The sequence below is a fragment of the Geotrypetes seraphini genome, chromosome 8 (assembly GCF_902459505.1).
Source record: "Geotrypetes seraphini chromosome 8, aGeoSer1.1, whole genome shotgun sequence".
In the NCBI taxonomy this organism is placed as follows: domain Eukaryota; kingdom Metazoa; phylum Chordata; class Amphibia; order Gymnophiona; family Dermophiidae; genus Geotrypetes; species Geotrypetes seraphini.
In genome coordinates, this window is record NC_047091.1 from 80729330 (window position 1) to 80752717 (window position 23388).

Consider the following 23388-nt stretch of genomic DNA (forward strand, 5'->3'; position numbering starts at 1 on the left):
GCTCTTTATTTGGGTGTCAGGTGGTTCAGATCCAGGCTTTGAAGCCTCTTCCTACTGATTGGTTTTTCTTCTCTACTGGATAGCTGCATTCTGATTTGAGACCTAGCAAATTCATTGCATTGGGATCAGTGGCGTAGCGAGGATGAGAGGCACACAGGGTGGTGGCTCCCCTCCCTCTTCTCTGCAACTACCCCATCCGTTCCTTCCCCACCCCCTCCTGCCACATACGCTCCCTCTTCCCTTCCCCCATACCTCTTTAATGTTTCTGGCACGAGCAGCAACCCCAACCTGCTGCTCGCACCAGAATTGGCTCTTCCTCTGACATCACTTCCTAGGTGCGGGTCCAGGAAGTGACATCAGAGGAAGAGCCGACGCTCGTACAAGCAGCAGGTTGGGGGTTGCTGCTTATGCCGGGAACGTTAAAGAGGTATGGGGGAAGGAAAGGGGCATGCGTGTACTAGTGGGGGGTGGGGGGGCAGAGAGGAGGATGGATGCCAGTGCCCCCACCAAGTCAGCGCCCGGGGAGGACCTCCCCCTTACTACGCCACCGATTGGGATCTCAGATGGAGATGAGCAGGAGAATTGCTATGTATATGTCTTTGCTATGCTGCCTGTCCCTCTCGCCAACTCCCTTGTTGGCTGTGTGTTTTCACTCTTCCCTTCTCTCTGTCCTGCCTTCCTTCCATTCGTTCTCTCTTTTTCTTCCTCTTTCTTTGCCTGTTTTGTCTCCCCTCACACAACCCTTCTCAATCTCAGAATGCAGCGCTGACAGCAGAGAAGCAGGCTCTGACATCACAGCTGCAGCAGCTGGAATCACACCTGGGAAGCCTGCAGACCCAAATCCTGACTCTGCAGAAACATAGCCTGTGCCTACAAGAGCAAAACGGAGACCTACAGGCGGTCAGCTCTCGCTTTCAGGTAAGAGATGCACAGTGACCTGCATTTGCTCTGGGTAAGAGACTCACGGTGCCCTGCACCCATCTCCAGATAAGAGATGCACAGCGTATCTGGTGAAGGACACAAAAAGGCTTGAAGCGATCCAGAGGAGGATGAGAAAAATGATAGGAGGTTTGTGCCAAAAGACATATGAGGAGAGACTGGAAGCCCTTAGAGGAAAGGAGGGATAGGGAAGATATGATTCAGACGTTCAAATACTTGAAAGGTATTAACGTAGAACAAAATCTTTTCCAGAGAAAGAAAAATGGTAAAACCAGAGAACATAATTTGAGGTTGAGGGGTGGTAGACTCAAGAGCAATGTAAGGAGATTCTTCTTCACGGAGAGGGTGGTGGATGCCTGGAATGCGCTCCCAAGAGAGATGGGTGAGATGAAAACGGTGACGGAGTTCAAAAAAGCGTGGGATGAACACAGAGGATCTAGAATCAGAAAAGAATAGTAAATATTGAAGAACTAAGGCCAGTACTGGGCAGACTTGCACAGTCTGTCTGTATATGGCTGTTTGGTAGAGGATGGGCTAGGGAGGGCTTTAATATCTTGGAGGGTATAGATCAGTAGTCTCAAACTCAAACCTTTAGTGGGGCCACATTTTGGATTTGTAGGTACTTGGAGGGCCTCAGAAAAAATAGTTAATGTCTTATTAAAGAAATGACAACTTTGCATGAGGTAAAACTCTTTATAGTTTATAAATCTTTCCTTTAACAGTTAAAGGAAAGATTTATCTATATATATAAAATCGGAGGTATGTATGTGTGTATGTATATATGTATGTGTGTGTGTGTGTATGTGCTGCGATCACGCAAAAACGGCTTGACCGATTTGAACAAAACTTGATATGCAGATCTTTCACTACCTGGGATGATATGTTCTGGGGGTCTCGCGGCCCACCTGCACACGTGGGCGGAGCTACAAACAGAAAATCAGATTTCACCCATTCATGTCAATGGAGAAAATGTAAAAAGCTGCCATTCTCACAGTAATTCAAAAACGGCTTGACCGATTTGAACGAAACTTGGTATGCAGATCCCTCACTACCTGGGGTGATATGTTCTGGGGGTCTCGCGGCCCACCTGCACACGTGGGCGGAGCTACAAACAGAACATCAGATTTCACCCATTCATGTCAATGGAAAATATGTAAACAGCTGCCATTCTTACAGTAATTCAAAAACGGCTTGACCGAATTGAACGAAACTTGGTATGCAGATCCCTCACTACTTGGGGTGATATGTTCTGGGGGTCTCGCGGCCCACCTGCACACGTGGGCGAAGCTACAAATAGAAACTGAGATTTCACCCATTCATGTCAATGGAAAGGATGTAAAAAGCTGCCATTCTCACAGTAATTCCAACTATAAAACACTTTCTATGACACTATAACCACTAGAGACATCGTTTCTATTCTACCACGGACACCATAAATATAGAGTTTGTATGTTCTAACTGTGTTTGTAACTGTTTCCTTCATGCACCCCAGTTCATAATGTTATAACATTACATGAGTACTCACATATGCTGAACTAGGAACACAGGTTCCATTCTGAACCGGGAAAAAACTGCATGGAGTTTCTTTTCAACCTGAGTTTCCACATATTGAGTTGTTTAAATCAATACTGAAACTTTTGGATGCCACTTATTCCAACAGATCTTCCTTTTCAGTTTAAGAGATTGCAAATTCCAGTGAGACTTGCATTCTCTATCACAATCAACAAATCACAGGGACAGACTATTACATACTGTGGAGTGGATTTAAGATCCCCCTGTTTTTCCCATGGACAACTCTATGTTGCTTGCTCAAGGGTGGGTTCACCCAAGAATTTATATGTTCTTGCTCCTGGAGGTGAAACTAAAAATGTTGTTTATAATCAAGTTTTGTGTTAGTTGTATTGTATTCATTTTGTCAAATATTTCACATTATAATTTGAATATTGTACTTTTTATAAAGCTGTTAAAAATAATTTCATTCACCACTATAAAGTATCTTTATTTGAATCCATTTACAGTGTTATTGCTATTATTAAATACCCGTGCAACGCCGGGGCATCAGCTAGTAAACTATAAAGAGTTTTACCTTATGCAAAATTGTCATTAACTATTTTTTCTGCAGCCCTCACATTTAAAGATTAATATTTTTCCTTTCTCAAAACTGACACATTTCAATCACTATATTGAAAATAAAATCATTTTCCCTACCTTTGTTGGCTAGTGACTTTATTTTTCTGTGCTTTTAACTATGTTTCCAGTGCCTTCTTGTCCTTTGACTGTTTTTCTCTCCGTCTTCACTTTCTGCCTTGCATCCATCTTTGGCATTAACTTAATATTCAATTTTTCTGCTTTCTTTTCAAAATCTACGTTTCCATGTCTTCCCTTCCCTTCTATCTCTCTCTTCTTCCGTCCCTATTTCCATCTCTTTCTTTCCTTTCTCTCCCTCTCTCCTTCCTTCCTTTCCCCTGGTCTGGCATCTGTCTCCTTCCCTCCCCCAACTTTTTATTTCTTTCACCCTGCCTCCTTCTTTCTTTCTCTCTCTCTCCATGCCCCCTTTCTTTCTATATGTCTGTCTTTCTCTCTCTCTCTCCGTGATCCCTTTCTTTCTTTTTTCTTTCTCCATGCCCGCCCTTTCTTTCTCTCTCCATGCCCCTTTATGTCTGTGTCCCGTCTCACTTCTTTCTTTCTGTCTCCCTGTCCCCCCCCTTTCTTTCTTTTTATCTCCCTGTCCTCCCCCAAGTCATCACCATTGGGGAACAGTGGCCACCGCTGCAATCGGGGAACAGGCCAGCGCCGAGGACTTAGCTCTCCCTGCTTATCTTTCCCAGTGCGGGGCCGACCAATTCTCGCCACCCGACGTCAATTGTAACGTCAGAGAGGAAGTTCCGGGCCAGCCAGGTCCGGAACTTCCTCCCCGACATTAGAATTGATGTCGGGTGGCAAGAATTGGTCGGCTCTGAACTGGGGAAGATAAGCAGGGAGAGCTAAGACCTCGGCGCTGGCCTGTTCCTCGATTGCGGTGGCTTGGGGGAGGGCAGTGAGATGGGAAGGGAAGCAGATTGGGGACCCCTGCTTTAGGTGAGCCGCAAGCCATTTGTCGACATTCCCTCCAGAGAGACTTCTGCAAGTCCAATTACAGCAGTCGCGGTCTGTACACGATTGTCCTCTCCACAATCGGAAAACTTGTGAAGTGGAGAGGACAGATCACGGGCCTCAAAATAGTCCCTGGGGGGGTCGCGTGTTTGAGACTGCTGGTATAGATGGTATAGTGAGCTTTAACGGAGACTTCAGTAGTTGGAACCTAAGAACAGTACCGGGTAGAGCTTTGGATTCTTGCCCAGAAATAGCTAAGAAGAAAAAAAAAACCAACAAATTTTTAGATTGAATCAGGTTGGGCAGACTGGATAGACCATTCGGGTCTTTATCTGCCGTCATCTACTATGTTACATCATCTACTATATGTCCGCATTCACTTCTTGATAAAAATACACCATGCTCTGCACGTGCTTCCACTTAAGAGACATATAATGCCTTGCACTCACCTCCACTTAGTTTTTTTAAAGTCTAGAACAGGGGTGCCCAATAGGTCGATCGCGATCGACCGGTAGCTCGCCAAGGCAAAGTGAGTCGATCACCCAGGACTCACTTTGCCTTGGCGATCTATCGGGCCGATCAGTCTTCCTCTCCCCGATGTCAATTCTGCCGTCGGAGAGGAAGTTCGGGCCAGTCAATCACTGCCTGGCTGGGCGGAACTTCCTCTCCGACAGCAGAATTGACGTCGGGGAGAGGAATGCTGGTCGGCCCGAAGCAGGGAGAGCTTGGGGTGGCGTCAGCGTCGGCTTTGAGGCCTGTTATCCATTGGTGGCAGTTTGGGTCCTGTTCCCCGATGGCAGCGGCAGTGGCAGTGGCTTGGGGAAGGGCAGGGAGAAAGAAAGAAAGGGGGCAGGCAGGGAGACATAAGGAAAGAAGAGAAACAGAAAAAAAGAAAGGGGGCATGAAGAGAGAAAGAAAGGTCAGGGAGAGAGGAAGAAAAAGTTGGGGGAGGGAATGAGGTGTGGAGGAGAGGAAGCATACAGGCTGAAAGAAGGGAAGAAAGATTGGATGCACAGTCAGAAGAAGAAAGTGCAACCATAGACTCATGAAATCACCAGACAAGGTAGGAAATATTGTAAATTTAGTGATCAAAATGTGTCTGAATTTATATCTGCTGTCTATATTTTACAATATGGTCCCCTTTTACTAAACCGCAATAATGTTTTTTAGCGCAGGGAGCCTATGAGCATCGAGAGCAGCGCTGGGCATTCAGCGCAGCTCCCTGCGCTAAAAACTGCTATTGTGGTTTAGTAAAAAGGGAGGGGGTGGGTTTTTGTCTATTTTTGTATGGTTGTTACTGAGGTGACAGTCATCTGCTTTGACTTCTTTGAAAAAACCCCGGAATAGAAATAATAATTAACATTTTCTATGCATACAGTGTGCGTTGTGTTTTTTAAAAATTTTATTGTTGGTAGATCATTTTGACTTGGTCATTTTAAAAGTAGCTCGCAAGTCAAAAAAGTGTGGGCACCCCTGGTCTAGAACCTTTACTTTACTATGTGGTGATCACTGAATGCCATATGATCACCCACTGTAATATCAGAAACACTCTCCCCGTTTCTAAGCACTAAGTCCAGTATGGCCCTATCCTATGTGGGTTCCATTACCAACTGCTGGAACAGTTCTCCTTGTACAGAATCTCCCTACTTCTAGAAGAACCTGAAGTACGGATAGCCCAATCAACATCTGGCATCACCTACAAGTATTAATAATACTTCCTCATTTATAGCTATACTGTATTGTGAATGTCTACTACTTCTGTCTGTGAAGGAGACCTTTATATCATACAAATGTAAATACATTTTCCATTCCCTCTTTCCAGATTGACCCACATTGCCTCTCCCTTACCCTGTAGATCCGGCAATTGTGTAGAGGACTGTCCTAATGGTTAGGGCTGCAGCCTCAGCATTCTGAGCTTGCAGGTTCAAACCCAGCGCTGCTCCTTGGGACTTTATAATACTCAATTGCCCCAGATACATTAGTCAAATTGTGAGCCCATCGGGACAGATAAGGAAAAATATTTGAGTACCTGAATGTAAACCACTTAGGCTATAAGTGGTCTTTAAATACTTTAAAAATAAAGGCATTCAGCCCCTGGTAAGAGACCCTCAGTGCCCTGCAGCGGCCTCTTATGATCTTGGGCAAATCACTTAATGCTCCCTTGCCTGAGGTACAAACTTACTCCCCCCCTTTACTAAGTCATGGTACAGGCCTCTACCGCAGCCCGAAATGCTACATGCTCTGACACTGCTCCAACTCTCATAGAATTCCTTTGAGTATCAGAGCATTGTAGCCTCTATCGTGATTTAGTGAAAGAGGGCCTTAGATTGTGAGTTATAAAAGAAAAAATTCACTGCCTGTGCTTCTTTTCTGACCATTCATTTCATTTCATAGTTATTGCTAAAAATATTTTTTTTAATATAGAGGAGGGGGGTGTTAAAAAATGATCGGCCCCAGGTGTCACATACGCTAGGTACACCACTGAACATTTGCAGTGGAAATTGAAAGATTGAGGACACGACAGATAGAAGGGATAATAGTGGGAGAGATAGTGCTGAATAGATGGGTGGGAATCGAATCAGAGAAACAGGTAGTGAGTTTGGAGGAGGAAAGAAAATATGCCGTTTCAGTGATTTCAGAAAAGGAAGAAAAAGTGGCAGGGTTTGAAGGAGGGTTGGCAGAATGTACTGGAGGAAGGAGAGGTGGAGGTGACCTAGTTGAAAATTCAAGGTTACTCTTGTGAACCTTATCGTGGAAGTACTCACCCATAGTCTGGGGAGAAAGTGAAGGTGGGGTTGGAGGTGAGGGCACTTTGAGCTGAGAGTTCAGAGTCGCAAAGAGACGGCGAGGGTTGGAGGCTTATGAGTGTAGTAGTCTTGTCTGGCAAGAGATTCTCAGTGCTCTGCACTGACCTCCAGGTAAGAAACCCTCGGTGCACTATGCTTGCTTTTGGATAAGAGACATATAGTGCTCTGCACCAGCACCTTTCCTCCCTCCCCTCCCCCAAGTCAAGTAAGGGTGCACTACAGTCACCTCTAGCTAAGAAATGCAGAGCATCCCACCCCAGATGTCATCTGCAGGTAAGATGCTCAGTGTTCTGTATCCAAGTGCCCAGTGCCCAGCGTGCATGTCAGAATAAGAAATGTAGGGTGACCTACACTAACACACACCCAGGATGCACTCTTGCACATCCTCAAGGTGTATCAGGTAGAGAAAGCCTCATGTGGAGCTCACAGTCCTTCTTTGTTGTGTCTTCTATGTGTTTCAGGTAGAGAACACCTCACTGAGTTCACAGATCACATCTCTGGTGGTGCAGGTAGCTCAGCTTCAGGCTAAGCTGAGCACCCTTGAAGGCGAGGTAAAGCTAGCACTGCAGGAGCGTGAGGAGATGCGGGGTCGGTACGACTCTTTGGTGAAGGACCATGAGCGGCTGGTGCTTCTGCATGAGAGGCAGGAGGCTGACATGGAGGGGATGATGGAGAAGCACAGCAAGCTGAAGGGGGCAATAAGGAGCTTGGAGCTGGAGCATAGGGAGCTTCAGGGCAGGTAATATCCCTTGGCACAGCTCTGACTGCAGGGGGCGCTGGATACAGGGAGGGGATTTGCAGCACTTGGCACTTGTTCTTCAGTGCAAAGCCTGGGGTTCAATGGCGGTCCCTGGAGACTTCTGGGACAGCCCTCAGCATCATTCTGGCTTTTCTTCTGCTATTCTTTGCCTCTCTACACAAGCTCATGACAGAAAGGGGAAGGTGGATGGGAGGAAAAACCTCATGCCTGAAGGACAAGGCATTTCTCAATAGATGAATAAAATGCATTTGGAAATGCCAACCTCCTTAAGATTACACACAATAAAAAGTTTGAAGGTGGGCTGGTGGGGTAGATGTCATTGACACATATTGGTCAGCAGTGTCGTAGCCTCATATAGGAAGATACAGTATTTGGTGGCTCTCCTTCAAATCATTTGGATCCAAAGTGGCCCCGACTTAAAAATTTGTGAAGACCACTGCAGTATGATGTCAGTACAGGAGAAGCAGGGGGTTGTACTGATGAATACTTCTCCAGAGCTTCTCTCTCACACATCCTGAGGGTCCTGGGATGCTGATACCTATATTCTACTTCCCTCCCCTTTGCTCTGCTGAAGTGTTAAACTGTTGCTATCTGTGTGCTTTTGCCACACTGCAGGCACAGCCAGCTGTTAATGCAAAAGTCTCATCTGGAGGAGCAGGAACTGGCCATAAAGGTAGAACAGGAGCGACTAGAGAGAGATGGACGGAGGCAGAGAGCCCTGGAAGAGGACTATCTGAGGCTGCAGGAGGAACGTGACAGGTATCACTTGGACGTCATCATCAACTCTTCACCCCTGTGCATGAGAATTCACCTTCCCTTCCGCGTTCCCTCCTCCAAAACCCCTTGAGAGACCCATCAAGCATTAATAGCATATTTTGTCCACACAGAACCAAGTATGATCCCTATGGAGGACGTTACAGGTTCAAAGTATTTTGAACTTGGCTGTGTATTTATTTATAATAATCATTCTATTATCCCTCAGATTATCTACATTTTCAGAAGCACATGGGGCTAACATGGGTGACATGCCACTTTCACAGATGCCCAATGCCCCTCTCCCCAGAAAACATATTATTCATAGTTAGAGTGCCGAGTTGTTAAATGTCCCTTTTTCAGTGGAAATTAGCCCTTGGGCTTTTGAAATTATTGCTACAAAATGGTGGAATGAGCTCCTTTGGTTTTTACAAATGGAAGAGTATATGCATTTTAGAAAGAAATTTAAAAAAATCATGTATTTGGTATCAGACCTACAATGGACCGTTTGTTTTATAGACTGTTTTATGGAATGTATTACTTAAATTGCTTTGTAAGTGATATTATAATATTACTTTATTGTACAGCGCAATGTGTATTTTATATTATGGTGTGGGGGTTGGTCATTACTCCTCCTTACCAGACAGGTGAAGGAAGCCATAAAAGAAAAGAAGGACTCTTTCAAAAAATGGAAACACATCAAAACGACCGAAGCATGGAAAAAACATAAAGACGAACAGAAGAAATGTCACAAGGCGGTGAGGGATGCCAAAAAGGACTATGAAGAAAAAATAGCGCAAGAGGCCAAGAACTTCAAGCCCTTCTTTAGATACGTGAAAGGGAAAAAACCCGCAAAAGAGGCGGTGGGACCCCTGGACGACCAGGGAAGAAAAGGGTACATTAAGGAAGATAAACAAATTGCGGACAAACTAAATTCCTTCTTTGCGTCTGTCTTTACGGAGGAGGATACTGCAAAAATACCAGAGGCAATGAAAGTGTTTAATGGAGTAATAGAAGACAGCCTCACCACAGTTGAAGTGGAGTTGGACCAGATATACTACCAGATCGACAAACTTAAAAGTGACAAATCCCCTGGACCGGATGGAATTCATCCGAGAGTCTTAAAAGAATTGAAGATTGAAATCGGAGAGTTATTGCAAAAACTCACCAATCTGACAATCAGAACTGGACAGATACCAGATGACTGGAAGATAGCGAATGTCACGCCAATTTTCAAGAAAGGATCGAGAGGAGAACCGGGCAACTACAGACCAGTGAGCCTTACGTCTGTCCCTGGAAAGATGGTTGAAGCACTGATCAAGGATAGCATAGTCCGGCACTTAGATACACACGACTTGCTGAAACCCAGTCAACATGGGTTCAGGAAAGGGAAATCATGTTTAACGAATTTGCTTCAATTTTTTGAGACCGTGAACAAGCAAATTGATAGTGGAATGCCGGTGGACATAATTTATTTGGACTTCCAGAAAGCATTCGACAAAGTTCCGCATGAAAGACTTCTCAGGAAACTACAAAGCCATGGAATAGAGGGAGATATACAAAGGTGGATAGGCAAATGGCTGGAAAACAGGAAGCAGAGAGTGGGCATAAATGGGAAGTTCTCAGACTGGGAGAAAGTGACTAGTGGTGTGCCCCAGGGCTCGGTACTTGGGCCGATTCTATTTAATATATATATCAATGACCTGGAAGGCGGAATATCCAGTGAGATCATTAAGTTTGCAGACGACACAAAGCTATGCCGGGAAATCAGATCGCAGGAAGATAGCAAGGAACTCCAGAGCGACTTGTATCAGCTAGAGAAATGGGCAGAGCAATGGCAGATGAAGTTCAACGTGGAGAAATGCAAAGTAATGCATTTAGGTAGTAAGAATAAGGAACACGAGTATAGAATGTCAGGAGCAACTCTGGGTAAGAGCGAACAAGAAAAGGACCTGGGTGTACTGATAGATAGGACCCTGAAGCCGTCGGCACAATGTGCGGCAGCGGCAAAGAAAGCAAACAGAATGTTGGGCATGATAAAGAAAGGAATCACGAGTAGATCGGAGAAAGTCATAATGCCGCTTTATAGAGCAATGGTCAGACCACACTTGGAGTACTGTGTACAACATTGGTCTCCCAACCTAAAGAAGGATATAAAACTGCTGGAGAGGGTGCAGAGACGAGCAACGAAACTAATAAGAGGTATGGAGAAATTGGAATATGAGGAACGACTCAAGAAACTAGGATTGTTCTCCCTTGAGAAGAGGAGGCTGCGAGGGGACATGATAGAGACGTTCAAAATACTGAAAGACATCGATAAAATAGAGCAGAAAAACAAATTATTTACATTGTCCAATGTGACACGGACAAGAGGACATGGTTTGAAGCTAAGGGGTGACAAGTCCAGGACAAATGTCAGGAAGTTCTGCTTTACGCAGCGAGTGGTGGACGCATGGAATGCTCTTCCACAGGAGGTTATTAAGGAATCCACTGTGCTAGGATTCAAAGGCAAATTAGATGCACATCTCCTTATGAGAGGCATAGAGGGATATGGGTGATTAGAACAATCAGGTGTATACCTGACTGGGGCCTCCGCGTGTGCGGATCGCCGGACTCGATGGACCATGGGTCTGATCCGGAGATGGCAATTCTTATGTTCTTATGTTCTTATATGCACCATTTATTGAGAGGCATTTGCTCAGGTTTAGATGCTCCATGTTCCTAAGGACTCTAGACACCATGAACTGGCACTTTATACAGTTAAGGCCCTCTGACATTCTTCTTTTCTCCTTCCCCTATTTCCACAGGTTAAAGAAAGTTCTGTCTGTCTCTGGACAGGAGCAGGAAGAACTCATAGCCCAGGTGAAGGCTTTGAAGAGCCAGATGAACGGGCTGCAGCTGGAAAAGACCAGGCTAGAGGCAGAGTGTAGTGGCATCAAGGAGCAGAACCAGCAGCTTGACATTAACATTACCAAACTTAGTAATCAATGTGAGGTGGGCAGAACTTCTCATAAGCCATCTGTGCTCGCAACTCTGATTGTACCTAGGAAGGAGGAGGTTAATTTCCATCTGCTTCTTTACTCCCAGCTCCTGGCCCAGTTAAAGGGAAACCTGGAGGAAGAGAACAGGCACCTGCTACACCAGATCCAGACGCTGACCCAGGAAAACCGGGCTCTAATGGAGAAGACCATGGAGAGCAAAGACCAGTTCCATGAAGAGCAGATACAGTATATGTGAGAGCTGTCGCTTCTTATACCTTGACCTCATGATCCTTGCCCTCTCACCTCTATAGTTCATGATGGTTTGATTCTCCCATGAATAAGGCCCTTCTTTGCCTCAGAGGGGGTTATGTCCCATGCTCCCCCTTTCATTTAATGTATTAATTTATTTTTTGCAGTGTTGTTCCAAGCAAACTACAAAGCAATTCAAATTCATTAATTTCCGTATTAGGGATAAATTAAATGAGCTGAGGCGTGAGAAGCAGAAGCTGGTGGAGAAGATCATGGACCAGTACCGAGTGCTAGAGCCTACCATCCCCAAGTCCAAGTGAGTCTGCCCATGTACCTCTCTATGCCTCCGCCTCCTCCAAACCTTCCCTGTATCACAACTCTTCTTTCACCCTTTACCCTTCCTACACTACCAATCTGTCTCTGTGTTCCTCCAAACCCCTCCTTATACCACCACCCTGCTCCTGCACTCCCTTGAGCCCCTCTCTATACTACCTCCCTGCAGTGGCGTACCTAGCATGTGTGACACCCGGGGCCCATCATTTTTTGGCACCCCCCCATCTGTACGAAAAACATGATTTTTAGTAACAAGCCACACGTCACACATGAGTACCTAGGAAAAGGCAGCATCTTACATACTGCAGTGAGAAGTACAACAGCAATACACCCATTGTAAAACTAAAGCCAGACTAGTACGGGTCAATCCTAACAGATAACCATGTCTTTCGAACACACAGAACACAGAAAACACCTTCGCCTAGTATGGAATGTCATCACAAACTTTCCCCTCTCCCTTTTACAAAACAGTAGTGTGGATTTTAACCACGGTGGTAACAGCTCTGACGCTCCTAGAATTCTGAGCATCAGAGCTGCTACCACCACGGCTGGTGCTAAAAAACGCTCCACAGTGTTGTAAAAGGGGGGATAAAATAGAAATACATAGACAAAGGTTAAATTGAACCAGCAAGAAGCTGGACTCTGCATACAATGCAATACCACAGAAACAGTGATACATGTCTCCTAAAGCAATAAATAAATAGAAAATTTTTGTTCTACCTTTGTCTTCTCTGGTTTCTGCTTTCCTCATCTTCTTCTTACTCTCTTCCTTCCATCCACTGTCTGCCATCTCTCTTCCCCTATATGGCATCTTCTCTCCTTCTATGCCCCTTCCAGAAACTGTATGCCTCCCCTTTCCATCTCTCCTTTCACCCCCATTGATCTGGTATCTGTCTCCTCTCCTTCCCCCCTGCTCTGGCATCTCTATCTCCGCTCCCTTCCTGCTGTTCTTCCCTGGTCTTCCTTCTCAATTTATTTTCTGCCTCTGTCTAAATTCTTTTTTACTATTCAGTCCTCAATTTCCCTCTTTCACTGTGTCTACCTATAGCTTGCCACCTCTTTCCTTCACCCCTTCCAGGAACTAACTCTATCCTCTTCCCTCAATCCTGCATGTGCCCTTTTTTCTTTCTCCTCCCCACTTCCTTCCAGCATCTGCTCCCCCTTTCCTTCACACTTCCATTCAGCAGCTGTCCTTCCTCTCCCCCACACTTCCATTCAGTGTCTGTTTCCCTCTCTCTTCCCCTTCCATCTACTGCTCACCCTCTATCTCGCCCCTTCCATACACTGCCCTCTGTGCTCTTTCTATCCAGTGTGCACCCTCTCTCTCTCTCTTCCATATGGCATCTTCCCTCTTTCTATGCTCCTTCCATAAACTATCTATCCCGTGCCCCTTCTCTCCTTTGTACATGATTGATTTCAACTCTGTCACCTCTCCGTTTTTCTCTCTCTGTCACCACCCCCTCCCCTATGCTCTGGCATCTCCCTCGTCTCCTTTCTTTCCTTCCCACCTCACGGTCTGGCATCATCCCTTCCCTGATTCCTAGCATCTCTCTCCTTTCCTTTTCTTCCATCTCTCCCTCCCCCTCCATGCTCTGACATCTCCTCCTTCCTTTCCCCCTTCTTTTTCCCATGATCTGGCATACCTTCCTCCTTCCCTCCATGCCCTTGCGTCTCCTTTCATTCCCTCCAGTTGGGTACAGCAACACTCTCCCCAATTCTCTCCCCCTCTGCTCCCTTTTCTTCTTCTGTCACCCAAGGCAGAGCCACTGTCCGCGCTCTTCAACCTCTCCCTTAGTACAGGCAGCGTCCCGTTGGACTGGAGGATGGCTAACGTCATTCCACTCCACAAGAAAGGCTCAAAGATGGAGACAGAAAACTACAGACCAGTGAGTCTAACATCGATAGTGAGCAAACTAATGGAAACTCTAATCAAACACCAATTGGATAAAATCCTGGATGAAAAGAATCTACGGGATCCCCGACAACATGGATTTACTAAGGGGAGATCATGCCAATCCAACCTGATCAGCTTCTTTGATTGGGTGACAGAGAAGCTGGATATTGGGGAGTCCCTAGACATCGTGTACCTGGACTTTAGCAAAGCATTCGATAGCGTACCACACCGCAGGTTGCTGGGCAAGATGAGTTCTATAGGATTAGGTGACACATTGACGCAATGGGTTGGGAACTGGCTTGGAGGTAGGCTTCAAAGGGTGGTGGTGAATGGCACCCCCTCCGAAATGATGGAGGTGATCAGTGGAGTGCCACAGGGCTCAGTCTTGGGCCCAATCCTATTCAACATCTTTATAAGGGACTTGGCAGAAGGGCTTCGCGGCTTTCTCCTGACGGTGAAGTGTCACTGATGACATCATCAGTGACGCGGCAGAGGGAGGAGAAAGCCGCAAAGCAGCCGACGCTACTGTAGGGAGGTTTGCTGCTCTCGCTGGGAGGGTGGGAGCATGATAGGGACCGGGCTGGCTATGCACCCCCCCTAAGGCTGCACACAGGGTGGACCGCCCCCCCCCCTTGGTATGCAACTGCCTCCCTGTCCCTCCCTGTCTTTGCCATCTCCCTAAACCTCTCCATGTACCACCATTCTGTGCTTCTCTCCCTCAAATCCCTGCCTCCACTTTCCCCCCACCAGTCACTTCCAATTTGCTCTGCCTCTCCTGTCCACATAACTCCTCCCTATACCACTGATCACATTCTATCTTTCCATGTATATTGCCTTGCTTCTTTCCTCTCTGAAACTCCACCTTGCCTTCATCTTCTCCCTAAAACATTCCATGGTAACTTATTAGATAAGGGAAGTGAAAGACCATCCAGTCTATCCAATTATTCTGTTCATACTCTTAAGGATACACCCCATCTACCAGCCACAGCATGAACTGCAAGATTTCTCCTTTTCCAAGATGGTCTTTATACATTTTTTGCCTTCTTATTTTGTATCTTATGTGGAAGAATATACAATATTCCCACTCAGTTCTTTCCAGCATTTAAATTTCCTATAACTAGTGGGTTTGCTTCTAGAAAAAAGGTGTCATAACCCTCACAATACCCTACAATCAGCCACAGAGGGGCCAGTACATTATTTATTTAGAAACATAGAAACATGATGGCAGATAAAGGCCAAACGGCCCATCCAGTCTGCCCATTCAGAGAGAGAAAGAGATAATGGTTATTATGGATGGGCAGACTACATGGTTCATTTGGCCTTTATCTGCCATCATGTTTCTATGTTTCTTTCTCTCTCTGAGAGATCCCATGTGCCTATTACAGGTCCTTTTGAAGTCAGACACAGTCTCTGTCTCCATCACCTCTTCTGGGAGACTGTTCTATGCATCTTCCACCCTTTCTGTAAAAAAGTGTTTCCATAGATTACTCCGGAACCTTTCACCTCTTAACTTCATCCTATGCCCTCTCATTGCAGAGTTTCCTTTCAAATGAAAGAGATTCGACTCATGCACATTTATATTACATAGGTATTTAAACGTCTCTATCATATCTCCCCTTCTCCCGCCTTTCCTCCAAAGTACAGTCAAAACTCGGTTTACGAGTGCCGCGGTTTGTGAGTGTTTTGCAAGACTTGCAAAACATTCTTGCAAATCATGAATCGCAAACCTAGCATTGACTCGATTTGTGAGTCCGCCCGCCCATGAACCGGCACCGCCCCCCCTCGCGAATGCTCTCCCCCTCCCCATGAGCGAACTGGCGTCCCCCGCCCGCCCAAACTGAATGCTTACCCCCCAATGTGGCACCGGCATGCAGCACCAACCCACAGGAGGTGCCAGTGCCCGAAGATCGTGCCTCTTCTCCGACTGGGCCTTGAGCATCTGCACATGCTCAAGGCCTTCTGGCTCTCGTTCTCTCTGAGAATCTTGGGTTGGTGCTGCGTGCCGGTGCCACATTGGGGGGTAAGCATTCAGTTTGGGCGGACGGGAGGAGCGTTTGCGAGGGGGGGGCGATGCTGGTTCACAGGCGGGGAAGCGAAGCCGGTTCGTGGGGGGGGGATGTGGAAGCACACCAGTGGCCTCGGGTGTGGTGGGGTATTTTGGGGATGTGGTAGGGTTGAGCAGTGCCGGTGGCTGGGGGGGATGGGGAGGTGGAACCAATCAAGCGAGTTTCCCTTACTTCCTATGGGGAAACTCACTTTAATATACCAGTATTTTAGTTTACGAGCATACTTCTGGAACGAATTATGCTCGTAAACCAAGGTTCTACTGTATATAGATTTAGATCTTTAAATCTGTCCCCATATGCCTTAAGATGAAGACCACATTCCATTTTACTAGCCTTCCTCTGGACCGACTCTATCCTTTTTATATCTTTTTGAAGGTGCGGCCTCCAGAATTGTGCACAATATTCTAAATGAGGTCTCACCAAAGTCTTATACAGAGGCATCAATACCTCTTTTTTCCTACTGGCTATGCCTCCCCCTATGCAACCTAGCATCCTTCTAGCTTTCGCCATCACCTTTTCAATCTGTTTGGCCACATACAATCACACCCAAGTCCCGCTGTTCTGTCGTGCACATAAGTTCTTCACCCCCTAAACTGTACCGTTCCCTAGAGTTTTTGCAGCCCAAATGCATGACCTTGCATTTCTTAGCATTAAATTTTAGCTGCCAAATTTCAGACCATTCTTCAAGCTTCACAAGTTCTTTCTTCATGTTATTCACACCATCTGATGTGTCTATTCTATTGCAGATTTTGGTATCATCCACAAAGAGGCAAATCTTACCTGACAATCCTTCAGCAATATCATTTATAAAAATGTTAAAAAGAACAGGCCCAAGAACAGAACCTTGAGGCACACCACTGGTAACTTCCCTTTCCTCAGAGCAATCTCCATTGATCACTACCCTCTGTCGTCTTCCACTCAACCAGTTCTTGACCCAGCCCATCACTTTGGAACCCGCTCAGTTTATTTATTAGATGTCTGTGTGGAACACTGTCAAAGGCTTTGCTAAAATCTAAATACACCACATCTAGCGCACTCCTTCTATCCAATTCTCTGGTCACCCGGTCAAAGAAATTGATCAGATTTGTCTGACAAGACCTACCTCTAGTGAATCCTGGCACGCTAAACAGGCTGGAACTGGTTTAGTGACCATCGTTAAAGGCATGGTAAGTTTTGAGAATCTGGCACTGAGGCCCTTCCCCTTCCCCTTCCCTCCCAATCATACTTTCCTTCTAATTCTAGCACATCAAGAGGATTTAAAAAAGAGAAAATAGGAACTGAGAAACAGAATTAAAAACTTACCATACATTTTGGAAGCCCTAAAATGTATTGCTGAACCAGGCAAATACAAAGCTATGAATGGCTGAGCAGGTCCTGTTCACTACTTTCTTTACTTAAGTTCATCTGTGCTTACCCCATGCTTGCCAGAAGTTGTTTCACCACATTTTCCATGAAAAAATGTCTTTTTTTTTTTGCAAATTTTATTAGAATTTTAAACAACATTAAAACGTAATTACAATCAATACAATCAGTACAGTACAGTTCATTCTATATCATTTCAGATCAGACCCTCTCCCCACCCTAATAACAAGTATATATCTTAAAATCGGATTCTCTCTATAACCTTATATCCTCAATAAGTTCAATTTCTCAATAATAACAGTCCAGGTTTGTAGTGATTGTTGATAGTACCCTCTACGCTTAGCAACATATATTTCCATTTTCCCTATCATTAGGAATTTCATTCTCCATTCATGTTCATCTGGTACCAGGGATTGTTTCCAATAAGCAGCTATAACACATTTAATCGATGCTAGTCCCATATGTAGTAAACGTGTTTGCCATCTAGTTTCACAGTTAGTAGATAACCCTAATAAGCAGCATTGGGGAGTGTTGGGAATCAAAACCCCCAATAGTTGGGATAAAAAGTTCACTACTTTGGCCCAACAAGGTGTCAATATAGGGCATTCCCACCATATATGAAGGAAATTACCTACATCGTTGTGGCAGCGCCAACAACTTGCTGAAGTCTGGGGATACATCTTGTGGAGTCGTTCTGGAGTATAATACCAACGACTCAATATTTTATACGCATTTTCTTGAATTAGAGCACAAACAGATACTCTACATACTTCTTCACCGATAGTATCCCACTCTTTAACAGTAAAAACACATTGTAAATCCCTATCCCAACATTGTCTATAATTAAGTTTAGGGATTTCTCTCCCCTCCAAGTATTTATATATAACTGAAACAGTTCTTGGCACTTTCTGTAGTATTATCCATAATTTCTCTAGGTATTCAGTTTCAAAGAACAAAGTTTTATCCCAACCCTGAACCAACACATAATGCTTTACTTGTAAGTATGCCAGATAGTCTCCCGATTTTACTCCTGGGGTGTGTAATAAGGCTTCGAACGTGATCAAAGTTCCTGTTTTTAAAAAATCTCGAAAGGTGGTCACTCCATTCTGTCCCCATCTTTCAAATCTTACCTGCTTCAAATTGGGGTTCATCCCTTAATGAGGCCAAAGTAGAGGATATTACCCCATTATTACATTCCTTTCGCAGATTGTTCCACAAAGTTAGTAAATGTATTACATAGGGGTTATCAGTTTTCAATTTCCACTGTCGAATTGTCTGTGAGGACCAAAGTGCAGTGGACAAATTATGCTTAGGAATTAAAGTTTGTTCTATCAAAACTCCCCATTTGTGTGTATTCAGTTCCCAATCCAGTAACATCCGTATTTGTGCTGCTTGATAATACCACTTAAGATTAGGGACTCCTTTACCCCCTCGAGCTTTATTTAACCACATCACCCTCTGGGTTTTTTATTTGCCCAGATAAATTTTCTAAATTCTGACTGCAAAATCTTAAACAGCCGAATGGGCAAAGATATCGGGAGAGTCTGAAATAAAAATAGTAACCTTGGTAACACATTCATCTGGAGGACGGCAATACGTCCCCGCCAAGAAAGCCACAACCTGTTCCATCGTTGTAAATCTATCCGAATTTTCCGAAGAATCGGTCCATAGTTAGCCTCATATAAAATATACAAATCTGTTCATAAATAAATGCCTAGATATTTTATACCCTTAGATGTCCATTTAAATGGGAATAAGCGTTGAATATCCTTTACCTTTAATGGATCTATGAAAATTGTCTTGATGTTTCTCTTCAGACTGTGTCTAGAGAATGACACAGGGACAAATTTGTTTAGTGGTGACTTTTGTCATGTGACTCTGGTTTCTTAACTACAGGAAAAGTAACTGGATTGCAGATAAAATGAAGAAATTGATAAAACCTCGAAGAGAGGGTGCGAGGGATCGGCTGCGTGCTCCAGCAGCTGTTTTGGGAAGCACTGATAACCTGGTTGTGCTCGTTCATCAGGATGGGCTACAGGAGCCTCCAGGGGAGGGGAGAGAAGCAGACAGGAGTGGTGAGTATCAACTGTTCCCTCAAACATTGGGTGCCAGGAGAATAAGAGCAGTGGGTACCAGCTGTGCCTCCAAAGATCAGGGAACTAGGAGACAGGAACAGTGCCTGCCCACTAATTTTCCAAACATCAGGGGAAAGGGACACAAGAGTGCTGAGCACCAGCAACCCCACTCCCTCAAACATCAGGGACGGGAGGTATAAACTATCCTTCCCCTCTTTACACGGTATTCGCTATGCAGGCAAACTGGGAAAATCCCTTCTCTTCAGAATCACAGGTCTTTGGAATGACCTTACTACCCCGCTGCAGAACCTGGGCTCCCTCCAATTATTCCGCAAGCAACTGAAAACCTGGCTTTTCACTAAAATGTAATTCTATCCCCACTTACTCTTCTCTTCTATATATAAGTTCATGTAAACCTTTTTTTTCCTTCTCTTCCTATATTTTAAGTTCTTGTAAACCGTGCAGAGCTCCACATCCATGGAGATGATGCGGTATATAAACTTAAGGTTTAGTTTAGTTTAGTAAATGGATTGTGAGTATGCTTTGCCCCCAAATAGCAAAAGGGATGGGAAAACAAGTGCAGTGTGTAGCCACCCAAACATCAGGGGTTGAGGGGGATCAGAAGTGCTGAGTGCCCAAAATGTGGGGTGGTGGCATATGCAATGAATACCTGCCATTTCTCCAAATACCGGGGGAAGGGGCAAGATAGAAATAACTTCTCCCAGGCAGGGGGTAGGATGCCCACTAAACATTCTCCATCCCTGCTGAAAGTGGTTATCCCTTCTTCCAATCCCATATCATGGCACTTGATGCACTGGAGCAGGAATATCCCAGCATTAGGGCCAGATTTACTACTAAGTGGATGTTACAGATGCAACAGTTTACATGCCTATAGAAGACATCGTGGCTGGTACAAGGCCTTTTGCATCTATGAATACTCAAGACCTGATGGGTCCTGCCCCAGCCTCATTGTCTTTCATAGACATGCTGACTGTTGCGTCAGTGCTGTCTCAGAGTAGGGAAGGAAAGGAACAAAGGCTGCTGAGCACCTTGGGGTAAGGAAGGGTAGATACTGACCATTGGGGTGGGGGGAGGGGATAGAGAAGGCGAGAAATGCTGGAAACCATGGGTGGGGAGGGGTTTAGGAAAGAGATACTGGAACGGTGGGAGGGAGGGAGAGGGAAATGAAAATGCTGGATCTGAAAAGGATGGGAGGAAACCTTGAGCAGGACTGTATTTTTGCTGAAACATTTAAGAGATCTCACTCAATAAGGTAGGAAGTAAGTTTTAGATTTAATACATAGCTTTCCATGCTCGTGAAGTGTGAGGCCCTAAGCTGTAATGTGTCTAGCTTGAGCCACCCTGTAGTAGAGGGCTGCCTAGGTATGGGGCCAACGGGAATCCTGCGGAATCCGTGAGGATCCTACAGGGTCCCCTCTGGGGTTACGGGAATCCCACAGGGATCTCCCAGGGTTGTGGGGATCTCAAGGGGATAGAGGCACCTCAAGGACTCCCAAGAGTGTTACCTCACCAGTGCCTTCTTTTTCCTGACCTCCAGCTGTACTCACTCCTCCACAAAGCCGTGTGCAGCACTCCCTGCATGCCATCTGCAGCCGACTCAGAAGTCTTTCTTCCAATGTAAGAGATGTAAGAGGGAAGGCTTCCAGGTCAGCCACATGCAGCCTGCAGGAACCGCTGCCTGGGGCTGTGCTAAGAAGCGAGTAAGGCAGGAAGGAGGCTGCCAACCAGGAGGCTCTGTCTGGTACACACGTGGGATGGGGGTGCAAGTACTTGGGCCACAGAAGGGAGGGAGCGAGTGCATGTGGACAAGGGAGAGAGAGGGGGCATGAACTTGGGACAAAGGAAGGAATGTGTTGGAACATAGGAGGGGCATGAACTTTGGGCAAATGCTGGAAGGAAGGATAGAGGGGGCACAAACTTAGGACATAGTATGGAGGGATGGATGGAAAGAGATGCTGAGGTGGGGGAGGGAATAGAAAGGGAGAATTGTTGAACATGGGTGTGTGAGTGAGAGGGAAAGAGAGATGATGCACATGGGTAAAAAGGAGAATTGTTGGGCATAGGGAGGGAGAGGAGGGAGGTAGAAATGCAAGGGGAAGAGAAAGATGAGAGGGAGAAATGTTGGATATGGTGGTGGAGAGGGAACAGCAGGACAGACTGAAAGGGATGCAACAGGGAGAGGAATGTTGGACACTGTGGTGAAGGGAATGGAGAAAGAGATGTGGCATGGTGCTGGAAAGAGGTGAGAGAAGAAATGTTGGGCATGGGGCTGGTGGTCAGGGACAAAAGATGCTTCACGTAGTCCATGAGATGAGAGAGGGAAAACTGTTGAATGTGGTAGTAGAGAAAGTGGGAATGCACCCTTGATCCCTCTCTCTCTTTTTTTCCCCATTCCCTTTGCTGCAAGGGAGGGAATGAGAGAAAGAGAGATGGTGGACAGTGTGAGAGAGAGGAAGACATGTTGCACATGGGGGTGGAGGAGAGAGGAAGAAATGCTGTGCAGGAGAAGAAAGGGGAAAAAGAGGGAGAATGATCCAGGATAGAAGGGAGCGAGGATGCTGTACAATGAGAGGGAAGGAAGAGAGAAATGTGGACTATGGTAGGAGGAACCAATGGACAGCAACCACCTGAAAAAGAATTTGCATAAGACAGGGAAGTGGGAAAAAGAGAAACTGGAGCCAACTTGATGGAAAAATAAATCTCCAGACAACAAAGGTAAAAAAAGGAATTTGACTGAAATATGTTAGCTTTGGGAAATGTATATAGCAGATGTCTTTCTATTGTGTTCAGCAGAAAAGGAAATGCATTTCTTGTTTTATTTCTCCAGTGTTGAAGTACTTGCTGACCCTGGCTGTGGTTGGTGGGGATCCCCAAGCACAGCCTGCTGAGGACTTCCTCCAAAAGTGGCCAGAATTCCCTCCACGAAGTGTAGCAGTCACTGGTAGCATCCTTGAGCCATTGAGGTGCCAGCATCTGTGACTCGGGAACACTGCTTCTGCCTGCCAAGCTTGGCAAAAGGGATCCTTGGCCACCTTCGGAGAAAGTCCTCAGCTGACATAGCTTGAGAGTCCTCATTAGCTGGAATATTTATATTTTATATTTACATTAGAGGCTCTGGCAAAGGCCCATTTACAAATATGTATTCTTCCCAATTAATATTTTCAAATGAATAAAGTGTTTATGCTTATTTGTAAATGGGTCTCTACCAGAGCCTTTAATTCAGAAGCATAATTAAATGAAATAACTACATTTGAAGTTTATGGGGACGGGTGGAGATGGATTTAATTTCAGCGGGGACAGATTCGATTTCCAGTGGGGACAGGTTTGGTTTCTGTCCCTGTGTAGCTCTCCACCTTGCTGAAGATTTACCTGAGGCAGCGCTTATCAATCTTTTTGTGGCCATGATCCCATTTGCATGACCACAGAAAGCAGGTGACCCAGCAGGTGATGCAGGCGAATCATGTCTTATGGAGGGTCCACCCAGATTGTGACCAAAAATGTGAGTTTCATGACCCCATTTGGGGGTTATAGCCCAGTTTGGGGAAACCCTGACCTAGAGTGTTAGATATCTTTGGATTGGCAAGCCACATGTCCTCTGCTCTGGATCAGGAATATCCCAATGTGTATTGTTTTCTTCCATCCTTTCTCAATAAGACCTTTTCTTCATCACATCCTTTCCCAGGATTCCAGGCTCCAGGTTTCAGTGCTCCCAGCTCTCCAACCTTGCTGCGCCGTGCCAGCAGCAGCATCAGCATCCTGGATTCCCATCGGGTTCATATGCGATTTCACCGACGCAAGCTGAGCTCCCGCCTGCTATCCTCTGAGTCTTTTAGCCCTGCAGACAATCAAGCCTCACCACGGGATCGATTCCGACAACGCCGTCTCGGCTGGTATGACAGATCGAGGGATGGGAGTGAGGACGAGATGCATGGCAGAGAGAAACCCTCCCTACAACTGCACAGGCCCTGCAGCGAGGGCAGTGAAGACCTTCAGGAGGTGAAGGGTAAGACCACAATGGACTGCTCCCAATATGGGTCCTTAATTTCTTCTTAGTA

At 45.6% G+C, this 23388-nt stretch overlaps 1 protein-coding gene across 3 annotated transcripts in view; it reads left to right on the forward strand.

Annotated features, from left to right (window-relative positions):
- Positions 1 to 23388, forward strand: part of CCDC88B (coiled-coil domain containing 88B) — a 116452-nt gene that overhangs the window by 87387 nt on the left and 5677 nt on the right. For all 3 annotated transcript variants that reach the window (XM_033957157.1, XM_033957158.1, XM_033957159.1), the window contains exons 19-26: positions 757 to 918; positions 7301 to 7578; positions 8215 to 8358; positions 11160 to 11346; positions 11440 to 11585; positions 11803 to 11898; positions 19134 to 19312; positions 23016 to 23336. In XM_033957157.1, the coding sequence (XP_033813048.1) occupies positions 757 to 918; positions 7301 to 7578; positions 8215 to 8358; positions 11160 to 11346; positions 11440 to 11585; positions 11803 to 11898; positions 19134 to 19312; positions 23016 to 23336 (1513 nt within the window). The remainder of the gene's footprint in view (positions 1 to 756; positions 919 to 7300; positions 7579 to 8214; positions 8359 to 11159; positions 11347 to 11439; positions 11586 to 11802; positions 11899 to 19133; positions 19313 to 23015; positions 23337 to 23388) is intronic.